Source organism: Chionomys nivalis, chromosome 8 (assembly GCF_950005125.1).
Source record: "Chionomys nivalis chromosome 8, mChiNiv1.1, whole genome shotgun sequence".
Lineage (NCBI taxonomy): Eukaryota > Metazoa > Chordata > Mammalia > Rodentia > Cricetidae > Chionomys > Chionomys nivalis.
The window spans coordinates 82,480,705-82,496,204 of NC_080093.1; the positions used below are offsets into that span (position 1 = coordinate 82,480,705).

Below are 15,500 nucleotides of genomic sequence, written 5' to 3' on the forward strand. Positions count from 1 at the left end.
ACATGTAATTCCAATCATATTCAGTATAAAATTAAGTCATTCCATAAGTCAGAACACAGCTTAAAATAAAAAATTATGGGTAATATTTTTAAATGAACAATTTTCTGAAATTGTTTTAACGTTTGTTAATACTTAAAAATATAAGACTCAAAAAACTGATATACATGATTGTATACTGGGCTAAAGAAATGGTTCCATTCGTAAAATATTTCCTTTGCAACCACAAAGACCTGAGTTTGATCCCAAGAACTCAGATTAAAAAAAAAAAAAAAAAAAAAAAGCCAAGTTCTGTGGTACATACTTGCTAACCCGTGAAAAGTAGACCTCAGTTAGTCTGTCCTACACATGCATGTGCACACCCACAACACAAGTGCACATCCACCCACATACATACACACAAAATGATATGATACATACTATACAATATTTAAGTGAAGAAAACTGCATATAAATGAGTATCAATATTATAATCCACTTTATGTATAATAAATTTATATGAAGGAAGGTTTAGAGTACATATATCACAATCAACAAGTTAGTTAACACCAGGTAATAAGACATAATATTCTTTTAAAATATCTATTTAAAAATTTCTCAAATGTGTATTTCAAAAATTATTTACAGGCTTATCTGAAGAGAAAGACAAGAAATTATGAACCTAACCAGGTAATTGCCAATACTCACAGGGAATGTCTCGGTAGCCATTTTCTAATGCACGAAAATAGTTCATAAATTCTTGAGTGGGAATTTTAAAGGTTTCCAATAAACCAGTGTCTTGAAATAAAGTATACATAACCTAAATGCAAAATAAAATGAAACTCACATTAAAAATCTGAATTTCTCTCTGTAGTTTGGTTTGTGATATATTTAGGAATATAAGCATGCATATACTTTATTTTTCTTGTGTTATTGAAATTGAACCCTGAGGCTCCCACATTCTAGGCAAGAACTCTATTCACTGAGTGATGAACACAGACCATATTGGTTTTCAGAGTAGAGTCTCACTAAGTTGTCTAGGCTGGCCTTGAACTTGAGATTTTCCTGATTCCGCCTCTCAAGTAACTGCAATTACATACTGTGGCATCAGGTCCATCATATTTTTTTTTTCATTTATACTTGTTGGGGCAGGAGGGTGTCAAATATGTGATGTGAAGGTTCCTGTGGAGGACAGAAGAGGTTGTGGGATCCCCTGGAGCTAACTTTACAGGTAGTTATGAGCCATCTGACAAGGGAACTGGGATCCAAACTCAGGTCCTCTGGAAGAGCAGCAAGCATCACAAGCCATCTCTCCAAATCTCTCAGTGCATACTTCTAAGTTAATTCATTGCAAACTTCTCAAAAATTATTTTTACCAAACAATAAAAAGGAAGAAAAAGCAAAGAAATTTTATCACATGCATCATGTCCCAACTAAAAATATTTTTCTGACTTCTCTTTAGTTTTTTATTACAAATTTACTGAAAGACATTGCAAATTCTACTTTTTTCACAAGTGTTAAAAAAGGCAAAAAAAATATTTATCAAAATTTTGGCCCTAAAAAATTCAATGGAAAAATCTCATATTTGTCACATGGTATCCTTTTAAGTTTTGAATTTCACAGATAAGATATTAAAGGAATTACATTAGGAAGGCCAAGCGATACAAAGACTGTATGTCAGGTGAACTCTGACTCTTGGTTCATTTATGAGATGAACTATTCAGCCAAGGTCTGAAGATGGAGGGCAGATAAAAAATGAAGTTTGCATTTCAGTAGTTAGTTAGAACTAAGTCATCTTTCAGGTCCTTTCAAACCTCAAGAGTAAGAAAAAGTAAATCTTTATTACTATGCTAGCCTAAATTAAATCTACTAGTATAGTCAAATCAATGATTTTCATACATGAATTTTTATATACTTATAAAAATATATAATACATATGTATATCTGTACACTTAGCTGCATGTTTTGAGGGCTACCTGAAAGATAAATTTAATGACATTTAAATTTCATTTAAATTTCTGAATCTGTACTTAAACTAGTGTCAAGATTTAGATTTTGCTTTTATAAACATATGAGAAAAATTACAATAATAGAGATATGAAAACAAACCTGACTGAGAATCCTTCCTGATTTTTCTCCCATCTTTTCTACAAGCTCAAAAATCTGAAAATTCCAGCTGCTCATCTTCTCTATTAACAAGTCATAATCTTCTACTACCATCGGGTCCAGTAATACTTCCTGGTTAATCTGAACACAGGAGAAAAAACAACTTTATCTTTTACAGATATTTGGTTTTTAGTGAACATAGTCATTTATTTTATTCAAACCAATATATCTAAAATATTATCATTTCAATATATTAGTCAATATAAATTTTTTTTTTTTTTTTTTTTTTGCTTTTCGAGACAGGGTTCTCCGTAGCTTTGGAGCCTGTCCTGGAACTAGCTCTTGTAGACCAGGCTGGCCTCGCACTTTTTAAAGGACTATTATTGTATGTTATGTATGTGAGCACACATATTTCTAACATCTAAGAGAAAATGCTTAGAACTGAATATTAACAGTTAGCCCTCTTTTCTGTAGTTTTTTTTTCAAATATTCTTTTATCTTGCCTTCTATTTTGTCTATTTGTTAAAAGCGATCTCGAGAAAACTTTAAGCACGTCTTCTTAGCAACAGAAGGCTGATGATACTTTAGTTAGATAAGTAAGCATCTGATTTCCAAATGACTATGTAACTCTAAAATCCATTATTTTCATTTTAGAAATTATATGTAGCAAAGTATAATGGAAAAAAACCTTGTCTCACTATAGTACTTCTTACTAGGATAGTATCCCAAGTACATGAACAGGATTTTGTCCCACAAACTTACATACTGAACTTAGGAAAATGGTACCACTAGATGTAGCTGTTCTATTTTGTATATTTTGTGTGTGTGCATTCACATGTGTAGCACACTGTGTGTCTGCAGAAGTCAGGGGTTAATTTTTCAGAGTCAGAGTTCTCTCCTTCTATCATGTGGATCCAGGGATCAAACTCAGATCATCAGGCTTGTCAGCAAGCACCTTTGCCAACTGAGCCAACTTACAAGCCCATGAAAATAATTATTCTTTGTTTTTTAATGACTACACATATGGTCTCTGTATTTAAACACAATTAAGCAATAACAGAATGAAATATATCTACTAAAAAACTAAATATTCACACAAAAGTGAATCTTTGTTGTTCCTAGATGATAGACTTGGAACTATGTTTTATGACCCAGGCATTATTTCAGTAACTGTGACTTCTCAGTGAAAAAATTAAAATGCCATTACATTGATAATTATGTTCTGTGTAAAAATAATGAAGCCAGTACTAACTCATATCGTATTTCACCTTAACATAATGATACTGAAAGCTTATCCTTTACATTTGGTTGCTGTGCCTCTTCCATTAGGTGACTATCACCTTCCAACGATAATTCCCTGCAGTCTTTCTTCACTGTTTCTTCTGGAGTTTCCACAATGTTGAACGGTTCTTTTGTGAAAACAGTGTTATCTTCTTCACCTTTTAAAAAGCATATATAGCAATAAATAGAAACAAAATGTGTCTTAAATATGCAGCTTTATTACAAAAACTGGTCACTGATTTAAAACTATTCTGACAGAGTGAAGCACAATGCCACTCAGTTTAAAACATTTATTCATACCATCAAGCTCTAGATTGCTGACTCTGTGCAGGGTCTTGTGCTCAGAGAGCACAAACACTTCACATCTGGGACTCAGTTCAAATATTTATTCATGGGTGACATAAAGGGCCAGATAGCTTTATAAAAGTGAGAAACAGAAAAGGCCAGTCCCTATCAACAGACACCTCTTGCCAATTTGGTATAAACAATCTTCATATGAGATTCAGATACAACAATTCAAAAATCTTAACTATATGTCAATGCAATTAAGCAACATGTAAAACTTCTAGTTATTTCTCTTCTTTTTTGATTAATAATATTATTTTTCTCAGGTTCCATGGAAAAGCAGAGTAATCCAGTAGATAACCAGTATTTATAATACTGTTAATGGGTAATTTTCCTGTGGTGGACTCACACACTAGTAAGTAACAAGAATAAATGCAATTATATACAATGCGAGTGAATTCTTAAACATAAAATGATCAATGAAGAAAGGCAGGGGGAAAGTCCATACCGTTATTCTCCTTATGAGATGCTCTTTTTAAAAGTCTCAAAACTGGTATTTGAGCCAGAGAGATGGCAATGCCAGTCAAGGTGACTGTGACACAGCCTGGCAACCTGAGTTCAATCCTGGAACCCAGATGAAGGTGGAAAGAGAGAACTGACTCCACAAAGCAGTCTGATCCCCACATGCACACCATGGTATGAAAGTCTCCCTACCCCCAACCTGTCATTATTCACAAAGACACAATAAATTCTTTAAAAAATTAATGATATGCATGAGTGGTACACATGAGCACTGAAAGACAGGGAAATCGTTACCTTAGGGGGTACAGCTTCAAGGGTGCATAAAGGGAAATTTTAAGATAACATTTAGTTTCTAAATCTGGGTACAGATTACACAATGTATAAAAATTCATCGAGCTTTAAACTTCCGATCTGTGAGTTCTTCAATGCACAGGACTGTAAATCTTTTGTTCTGTTTATTTACTAAGATGGCATCTCACTAAACTACCCAGTCTCACCTCAGCAATTCCTCACCTCATGCACACTATAGGCCTGGTTGTTTTAAAAGTGAAACTAGATTTTCTGTTTGTTTGGGCTTGGGTTTGCTTGTTTGTTTGTTTGTGTGGTGGGTGTGTATGTCTCATTTTGTAGCACCAGCTGGCCTAAAATTGTTAATATGTAGCTCTAGCTGGGCCTTGAACTCACAGCAAGCCTCATGTTTCACTCTCCCAAGTGATAGAGTTATAGGCATAAGCCAGGATGCTGGCTCTTCAGAGTTCTGAAGTGCCCTCATTGAGCCCGGCAGTGTCCTATGCCTGTACCAGCTAACAGAAAGGCTGGTCACTAAGCTGAGGCCAACATAGGCAATTTAGAGAGACACTATATCTCATAGAGGGGGAAAAAGTTTAAAAAATACTCATGAAGTTAAACTTTAGAAGGAGGTTTAAAGCCTGATGTTTATACTTAAACTTAATGTCAGGTTCCCTATAAAACGTTGATAGTAACTAACCCAACATGTCAGATGTTAAACATAGTAAGCGATTTAAAAACTAGTGAACTCTGTGCCTAACATACTGAATAGCAAACTCATTAATTTAGGGTCAGAAAATACTACTGTTTGTAAAATACTACTTTTCCAAATAAAACACATGTATTTTAAAAGTAAAATTTAGAATTCATTAGTTTCTCTTTATCTGAAGCCTCATTTTCCAACTTCAGTCAACCTTGGTCAACCATGGTCTAAAATGCTACATGAAAAAGTCTATACAAGTCGTGCAACTCAAACTGTGCACATGTCTGAAGAAGGTGCTGACACCTTACTGTCCTCTTCCAGCCTGCCTAGGACCAGAACCACTTCTTCATCCAGTGTATCCAGGCTATATGGCTCCCACTGTTTGACACCTAGTACCCACCTCAGTTATCAAGTCAACTACAGAAGACCTGCAGTGCTGGCAAGAGTATAGTAAAGGGGCCTATAATATTCACATATTCTTGGTAAATGAGGGCAGTAGCTACAATGATACTCTAAACTACAAGTTGGATTCAAACTGTTGCATTTTTAATGCAAAATCCTACTGCTGAAATACTCATCTTAGAACTGAGCTGGAAGCTTCTTCCCTGCTGGACAGAAGGTGCGATGTAGGCTGCTGGAGGAGAAAAGTTATCAGGGGTCTAAGCCAGCTGTGAACTCCATAAACTACAATAACAACCCACCAGGCAAGATGCACTGCTGGAATAGTGCTATAATTTATGGTGGACAAGTAATCATTTTTGATCGCATTTAAAACCCCCTCCATGAGAGGCCTGTCTAATACTATAAATCTGATCAATACTCCATGAAATCATGATTTTTTTTCATGTAAATGTATGCAAGTAGGAAAAAAAATCATCCTGAGTGAGGTAACCTAGACCTAGAAAGACAAAAATAGAATATATTCGTTTCTATGTTGATATTAGTTGTATGTCGGTGATAATCAAGCTATAATCCACAGAACCATAGAGGTTAGGTATAGAGTAAGGGTCTCAGGGATGCAGATAGATCTCACTAGGAAAGGGACATAGTTATAGATGGACACGGGGAGAAACAGGAGAATCACACTGGGAGCAGGAAGAGAGAAGTGGGTAGAAGATGTAAATGAGGGGAGGAGGGAGAAACACCTAAAATTAAGGGCCATTTGAGGGGTAGTATGGAAACCAAATATGGTAGAAGCTTCCTAAAATATAGACATATTTGAAGGTGATCTAAATGAAATTGCCAAATAAGGGGGGAAACAAAAAGTCCTAACTGGTCATCTCCTGATATCAAATGAAGCTTCCAGTACCAGGATTAGGTTACATCTCATTGAGTGGTTGGCCAAAGGAGTCTCATGGGAACCTCCAAACAACCCAGGCCAGGACTATAGGTTTGCTCTCCACAAATGTAAAGCAAGGCCTTGGTGCTGATCAAAACACCTATACAACTCATTGTCATTGAACATGAATTGAATGCCATTGCATTCATAGGCTCTTTACTCCTATGCCTACAATTTCTGGTACAGGAAGGTACTCTGCATGCTACCAGAAGAGAAATGTAAACACAACCCATCCACAAACTATTAGATGGACAATAGTGTCCTCCTGCAAGATATTCTATGGCAATGGGTCACAAGGCTTGTGGAAATAACCATCCAATATCTAATCTGACTTAAGGCTCACTCCATCAGATGGAACCCATACCCAATGTGCTTGGGTAACCAAGAACCAGAAACTAGGTGGCCTAAGAACTTAGGATAAGACCAACTAGTACTGGTTCTATTTTTTTAATGTAGCAATAAAGTGACTCCTAATGACATTCTGATATATACAAAGACAAGTGCCTTGCTCAACCATCATCATAGAAGCTTCCCCTGTAACAGACTGGAATAAATACAAAGACCTGCAGTCAGACATTATTCAGAAAGGAAGAGACCTTGGAAAACTCAGCCCAAAATCATCTAATCACTCCCCTCAGGCCGTGGGGAATCCCATAGAAAAGGAAGCAGAAAGAGAGGAAGGACTACACCAAGAAAACAAAGCCCTCTAAAATCAACATGATCAAAGTTCATATGAACTCACAGACTAAGGCATCATGGATAGGATGCGCATGTGTCTGCACTGACCTTCTGGGGCCTCTGCATATATATTATGACTTCCAGTTTAGAATTGTTATAGAATTCCTAAGTGTGCTAAGGAATGGGTCTCTGATTCTTATATCTTATCTTGGGCTCTTTTTCTATTTGTTTGTCTTGTCCAAATCCAAATGTTAGTTTTTGTATTATCATATATTATGTTACATTTGTTACGTTATTATCTCTTATCATATATTATGTTTCATTTGTTATGTTATTATCTCTTAGAAGCCTATTTGTTTTCTAATGAGAGACAGAAAAGGAGTGGATCTGGATGGGAAGGGAGGGGAGGGAAGGAGGAACAGGGAAGAGTAGAGGAAGGGAAAACTGTAATCAGACTATATTATTTGATATTTAGAAAGTATATTTTTAATAAATGAAAAAAATAATTTTTAAAATTTCCAAAGTACTCAGATATGAAAATAAAGTCCTCTAATCTCAGAGAACATTTATAATTAGAATTTATACCATGAAATATTTAGTCATTTGAAGTTCACGTTAGAAGAAATGTTTTCAATTGAGTTTCTAGAGCATAAACCACTCTGTGCTCTGGTGGGAAACAGAAATGACTATATAGGTGGAATGTGAAATTCATGAACATCTGGAAGCCTGATTATCATATTAAACAAGAAATGAAAAATATTCAGCACAGTAATACTTCAAATGACTGCTATCCTGGCCAACTCTTAGTGCACTCACATTGAAAGTACACATGTGGGAATCTGCCCACGGAGACTCATCATTCCAGAGAACTAGGAGAAGTAGTTTTTGAAAAGTGTGTGTGTATGGATGGAAATAGAAAATACTATCCTGAGTGAGGTATCCCAGACCCAAAGAGAGGAACTTGGGATGTACTCACTCATAACTGGTTTCTAGCCATAAATAAAGAACATTGAGCATATAATTTGTGATCCTAGAGAAGCTAAATAAGAAAGTGAACCCAAAGAAAATCGTATAGTCATCCGCCTGGAAAGGGGAAGTAGACAAGATTGCCGGGCAAAAACTGGGAACTAGTGGGTGAGGTGGCTTGGGGCTAAGGGGAAATGGGATGAGAAACGTGAGAAGGGGAGGATGGGAGGAGCTCGGGGGATTGGGATGGTTGGGATATAGGAAGGGTGGATACGGGAGCAGCGAAGTATATATCCTAACTAAGGGAGCCATCTTAGGGTTGGCAAGAGACTTGACTCTAGAGGGGTTCGCAGGTGTCCAGGGAGATTTCCTCAGCTGGTACCTTGGGCAACTGAGGAGAGGGAACCTGAAATGATCCTATCCTATACTGATGAATATCTTACATATCACCTTAGAACCTTCATCTGGCGATGGATCGAGATAGAGACAGAGACTCAATTTGGAGCAACGGTCTGAGCTCTTAAGGTCCAAATGAGGAGCAGAAGGAGGGAGAACATGAGCAAGGAAGTCAGGACCACGAGGGGTGCACCCACCCACTGTGACATTGGAACTGATTTATTGGGAGCCCACCAAGGCCAGCTGGACTGGGACTGAATAAGCATGGGTTGAAACTGGACTCTCTGAACATGGCGGACAATGAAGGCTGATGAGAAGCCAAGGACAATGGCACTAGGTTTTGATCCTAATACATGAACTGGCTATGTGGGAGCTTAGCCTGTTTGGACGATCACCTTCCTGGACCTAGATAGAAGTGGGAGGACCTTGGTCTTCCCGCAGGGCAGGGAATTTGTACTGCTCTTCAGTATCGAGAGGGAGGGGGAATGGAGTGGGGGGAGGAGAAGAGGAGTGGGAATAGGGAAAGGGGAGTGGGGGGAGGGAGCAATATTTGGGAGGAGGGGGAGGAAAATAGGAAACGGGGACAGGTGGAAATTTTAATTAAAAAAGAATAAAAATAATAATAAAAAAGTGTGTGTGTATAGGTGTGTGTATCATATATATCATATATACTTTATATACATAATATATGTATATGTGTGTATTGTGTATATATATATCCTAAAAAGCTGTATAAGTGGAATGGTATGCAATTAAAATCTACCATGTCAGTGGGAGACACCAGAGCAGAATGCCTTACGTTCGGTGGCTTATAAACAACAGAAGTTGATTTCTTACAGGGTGAGGCCAAGAAGTAGGGCGGAGTCCCAATGCAGTAGAGGGAGTTCTGAGAAAGTTCTCTCAGGTGTTAGAATGGCAGTTTCTCACACAGTAGAAAAGAAAGCCACCAAGTTCTAGTGAGCTCCTTTTAAGAGAAATAATCTTACTTCTGAGAGTTCCACCTTCATAATCCGATTACTTTCCAAACTCTAATCACATTGAGGGCCAGTGTTTTAGTATCTGAATTTTGGAAAAACAAAAGAAATTTTAGCCTGTACCCTAAGTATACAACTAAACATTCTGAGTAAATGTAAAGTTACATAACTATCATGATAATCCACTTTTAGAACAGTCTCGTCATCTCCAAAATGTACCTCATGTTTTTTTACACCGTGATTTAAGTTACTTTTTAAGCATGTAGTAAAGTTAGAGTTCAAGTTCCTTTCCTGGCCAGTGGATATCCTGGCACTAACTGCTGACAAAGTCATCCTTTCCTTTTTCGACAGTGCTGGCTTCCCTATCAAAAGTAGTTGACTATTAATGCAAGACTCTTGCCCTGGATCCTCAGTTCTATTCCACTAACCCAGGAACTTCATCTCTGTGCCTACATCAAATATCTCAAGCTCACATTTTCTATTGTAGGCCATATGTACTCCTACATAAGCTTTAACATCTTACTTTTCAATTTCCACCCCTTAAAATAAAAATTGGTTGAAATTTTATATTGTATTAAATTGGTTTTTATCCATTTGGGAGAGTTGTCATTTTGATACTACTGAGTTTTCAAATCCTATGAAATATCTATCTGTTTAGGTGTTTAGGTATTGTCTCAGCAATGTTTCATAATTTTTGGTGTATGAATTTTCTTTTACTTGTTCTGTTAGATTTATTCTAGCTACCTTATTCTTTTTGATACTACTTTGAATGAAATATTTTCTTAGCTTCAGTTTTTTTTGCTAACAGTTTGCTTCTAACCTGAAGACACAGAGTTGAATTAAACTTGTTTGATTCTAGCAATTTTAGAAGGGGGCTGTGTGTGTGTGTGTGTGTGTGTGTTACAGTTTCTAATGAAAAGACCAATCCATGAATCATGATAGAGAATGTTCTATTAGATAGATCATGATAGATAATTCATAGATAATGATCTAGATAATGATATGAATAGATATTCCTTTAGATTATGGATGCCTTCATTTATTTTTCTTTCTCATTTCTCTTACTAAACCATTAGTATACTGCTGAACAGAACAAACATTCTACTTGATTGTTAATGAGCTGGAAAACAACAGTGTTTCTCCAGTAAGAACAATTTTGGGTTAGCATACTGTTCTTGTAGTTCCTAGCACAGTCATTTAGGAGGCTCACGACAACTTGTAACTCTAAATACTTCTGGCCTCTATGGGCACTTGCATTCCATATATATATAAAATTTAAAATAACAAAATAAGTATTAAGAAATATAAAAAGAAAAATGTTCAGTGGGTCAACAAGATGTCTCAGTAGATAAAGGTGCTTGCTGCTAAGCTTGATGACCTGCATTTAAGATCCTATTACTAAAAGTTGCCTCTGACCTTCACATATGTGCTTCATACACATACTTACACACACACACACAACACACACACACACTAAAAGTTAAGAGGGCTAGAAATGTAGCATAGTGGAAGAGCCCTTGCCAAGTGTTCACAGGGCTCTTGGTTCAAGCTTCAGCAACATAAAAAATAAATTAAATGTAATAAAAAATTTAAAAAAAATATTAACTACCTCTTTTTCATTAAGGGTGTTATGTGTAAATATACCTTTTATCAACCTAAGGAATTGCTTAGTTATTACAAGCTTAGTTTTAACCACAAAAAGTTTTTAATTTTTCTTTTTCTCTATCTCTTTTTTTTAACATTTTTTTTTATTGAAAAAAAAAATTTTCCGCTTCCTCCCCGCCTCCCATTTCTCTCCCCCTCCTCCTGCCCCTCTCCCCCTCCCTCCACTTCTCTTCTCCTCCCTCTCCAGTCCCAAGAGCAGTCAGGGTTCCCTGCCCTGTGTGAAGTCCAAGGTCCTCCCCCCTCCATCCAGGTCTAGGAAGGTGAACATCCAAACTGTCTAGGCTCCCACAAAGCCAGAACATGAAGTAGGATCAAAACCCCGTGCCATTTTTTAAGTACATCATATGATTATTTTGTTCCTCTGTATTTCAATACTTTGGTGTATATGACTAACCTTTGGCTGTCCCATGATTCTTGCATTTTTGAAGTACCAGTTGACCACAGCGGGGGGGGGGGGCATTTTTACATTGCTAAATTTAGTCTGATAGAACTTTGTTAAGAATTTTTATGTCTATGTACATAAGAGATAACACTTCATTGCCTATTGTAATGATTCTGTGCGGATGTGATGTTCAAGTAATATAAGTCTAAGAGTAAGCTGGGAGGTTTTACCTCTGCTTTTGTGAGACTGTATGAAGGATTAGTCACACTTCACTTTTGCTTCTAAACAACCTTTTAAAATTTAAATTAAATAAACAAATAAGTTAAAAACTGTTGAGTCATATACTTTAAAAGTAAATTTTAAGCCGAGTGGTGGTGGTACATGCCTTTAATCACAGCACTTGAGAGTCAGAGGCAAGTATCTCTGTGAGTTCGAGGCCAGCCTGGTCTACAGAGCGAGTAGCAGGACAGGCTCCAAAGCCACAGCAAAGTCCTGTCTGGAAAAAATAAAACACACACACAAAAACAAAACAAACAAAAAATGGACTTTATAGTCCAGAAGGAATTGATAAGAGCCTATTTCTTTGTGATCCCTTTTGCCACGGGTATATAGCCTTCTAGAGTTCATACTTTCCATGATAATATTTTTTAAAAGTTATAGAATAGATAAAATTTCATCAACTGCATTCTTGTCTGAAGGTATGTAATCCCTTTCAAGAAAGCATCAACTCTGTAGTGCAAGTTTCAACATTACTAATTTCACTAGTATCAATACTAGCCATAAACAAAGACTATATTCATCTGTACAACACATTTCTTACTCTTCAAATTGTGCCTGCTATCTGTCACTGTCATTCTTAGGAGTTCCTGAAGAATAAGTAAAAATGCTGTATTTTTCTCCACTGTGCAGATGGAGAAATGTGACCTGGGATGTGCTCAGTGTCGAGTATTCACTCAGCACAATGCGACTCTCTGAGTTTCATCTCTAGCACCATGAAAAACAAAAATCCAGAAACGTAAAACTAGGTACGTGAAAGTTAAAAACCACTGTATCCTTGAACTCAAATACATATGATTGATGCAATCTCACCTGATTTTCCACTGTGGTGGTCTGTACCTTCGGGTTCACATGTTGAAACATATTTGAATATTTGATGTCCACAGCTTATAGAATAAAATAGATAAATGTATACGATAAATATTTTTATCTGAATATAATTAGTGGATTGTCTAATTTTTAAATAAGACCTCAACTGTAACATATCCTAATATACTAATCTGTGCATAAACCTGAATGATTTTATTCTAGGAAGTTACTTTGTGTTTTTAAAGGAAATAAGTTTTTGAAAATCAACATTAGGGTTTAAGATAAAAACTGCATCTCTACTGGAGACAAAATAAGAACACCAAATCCACAAAGGACTGCAAAATAAGCACTAAGTAATGTATATCAAATAATTTTGTTTACTAAAATGTTATAAGGAATAGAATATAACTGGTTTCACCATTGAAGGAGATTATTTATCTGGAACCTAATAACACTGAACTGAGAAAAATATTTAAGCATACTAAAAAATTACTAGGTTAAATACAAGGGATACAGTCTTAATCCACCCTTCATTTATAATACAGAATCAGGAAACAGCCAATACCTTTCAAGAGAACCTATACACTGAAACAGAAATAAGGAGGCTAGGGGACTTACCTGCTACACAGATTGCTATCAGGGTTTCTAAGGTACTGGTAGATATCTGCTGCATTGGGTACACTACTCAGTGATCTCTGCAAAATAATACTTGGCTTTGTAAGGAAATCAGCAGTATCAGTGAAGTCTATGGGTGATCGATTAGTTAGAGAGCCAGCAGACACTGCTACATGGCTTGGAGAATTCACAAGACTCAGGCAAGGCAAAGCACCTAAAAATTAAGAGAGAGGACATACACATAATTATGTATTTACTATGTGTGTTTTGAGTTTTCATAAATAGCATTTGCCTGCTAAAAGAAAAAAATTTCAATTAAATAATACATTTCTATCTATGCTGGGCTTTGAGGCAGTCTAAGAATTTAAGGAGTAGGTGTTATATTTGTCATTACTAATTACTACTAAGCAATAAGTAGTTATCAGCCTCTAGCATAAGAACACATAGTAGATAAATATTGAGGATTCCTTTTTTCAAGTACAAATTTTTCAAGTACAAATAGGTCTTGATCTTTACATTTTGTGAAAGGCCCGTGATTTCAAGAAAAAAAAGGTTGATTGTCCACATGACAAAGTATTAGATATTTTTTCTAATTTATAACATTTATCTTAACAACATTAAGCAAGTTGATGAAATTATACTAGCACAACGGCAGGCCCCTTTAAAAGATAAAAAACTAGGAACTCCAGCTCATCCAGCAAACATATGTGTTGTGTTGAGTTTCACAATGGAGAAAAAACATTAACATCTCTGTAACTCAACCAGCCTAGAACACAGTAAAGATAATAACACAAATAAAATGAAGAAGAAAAATCCTTCAGGACCAAGTAGCATGTCTCTCAAATTATTGGCAGAATCTTTGGTGAACTCACTGAGTTGAAGTGATGAAGGTTTACCTGAGGAGAGGTACACAGACCTAATACTTTGGTGGGAATTAAAGATCCAATGAAACAGGTATATGGTGACTATCACACGTCTTTAAGTATTAATGCTCTCACTGACATTAGGTTGTTTGCGTAGCTTGGTTCTTGTTAATAATGCGGCAATGGACATGGAAACACAAGCACAACCACAGGAGACCCATTTCCTTTTGGGTTATCTTTAGAAGAACTCTTGCTCACATTATTTCTAGCTATACATTTTGAGTTTTCCAGACTAGCTATGGCAATTTTTTATCCCTATTATGTAACTATGGGTTCCTTTTCTCCACACCTTCTCCAACAGTGGTAGCATATCATAAAAGTTCTTTAACACAACTTGAGATAGTCTTTGAGAAAGCAGGGCTCTAAATTCATTCCTTTGCACATACATATCCACTTCAAGCAGCATCAGAAATGAAAATACTTCATTCTACTCCTGTCATCTTGGCATCTCTGTTGAAAATAATCTGACTATAAATGTAAAGGTTTATTTCTAAATTCTATTTCCCAAAAGTGGACTTTATTTATGTCAATAACATAGTTTCTTAATTACCACTACTTCGTAATAAGTTTTAATCACTAAAATTGTACGTTTTCCTTTTTTTTTCCATTTTCACAAAACTCCATTCACCTCCCCCCCTTTTTAAATGAATTCTTTCCTGTTTAAGTCTTTAACCTATTTTGAAACTCATTTTTCACCATTCCTATTTTTCTGAATTCTTTGAATTGATCCGTTTTTAAAATCATACCGTATCTCTAGCACCAACGCTAGCTTTTCTCTATTATATGGATCTGTGAAGTGTTAGTCTGTGTGCAGTCATAACTCTTTTCCTTGTTTCAGTCACGTCTAGGAGCCTACACGTTTGTATCTATTTACCCACTCTGTACCCTTTTCTGCTATTATTATACATACATTATAAAATGCTATGAAGAACTTATTGTTACTTATTAATGATTTCCTTATACTTGCCTACTTGGGCTAAAGGGTGCTTTTCATTTATTTATGTAGTTCCATATTTGGATGTAAATTATTTTCATCCTATCTAAGAAACTTTGCAGAATTTCAGTGAGGTTTGTGAGCAACAAATTCATTCAGCCTTGGCATATAGGAAAAACTGCTTCCTAGCTTCTTTCCTGAACAGATAAAACACGTTTCTCTAGCTGTACTGATATCACAAACACATTCACATATAGCCATTGTGTCGTCTGCACATGTGTGTGTGCTAAAAACAGTGAAAAGCAATTTCTATACAAGTAACTCTCCATAGTTGCTGCACTAGATAAAGAGGTCAACACTGGAGATTATTATTATTATTAT

General features: G+C 36.1%; 1 protein-coding gene across 1 annotated transcript in view; it reads right to left on the reverse strand.

Annotated features, from left to right (window-relative positions):
- Nucleotides 1–15,500, reverse strand: part of Pde3b (phosphodiesterase 3B) — a 134,446-nt gene that overhangs the window by 16,048 nt on the left and 102,898 nt on the right. Inside the window, exons 6-10 of the mRNA XM_057778002.1 lie at nucleotides 13,266–13,476; nucleotides 12,651–12,724; nucleotides 3,385–3,521; nucleotides 2,086–2,223; nucleotides 685–796 (exon numbers count right to left, since the gene is read on the reverse strand). Coding sequence (XP_057633985.1) covers nucleotides 685–796; nucleotides 2,086–2,223; nucleotides 3,385–3,521; nucleotides 12,651–12,724; nucleotides 13,266–13,476 — 672 coding nt within the window. The remainder of the gene's footprint in view (nucleotides 1–684; nucleotides 797–2,085; nucleotides 2,224–3,384; nucleotides 3,522–12,650; nucleotides 12,725–13,265; nucleotides 13,477–15,500) is intronic.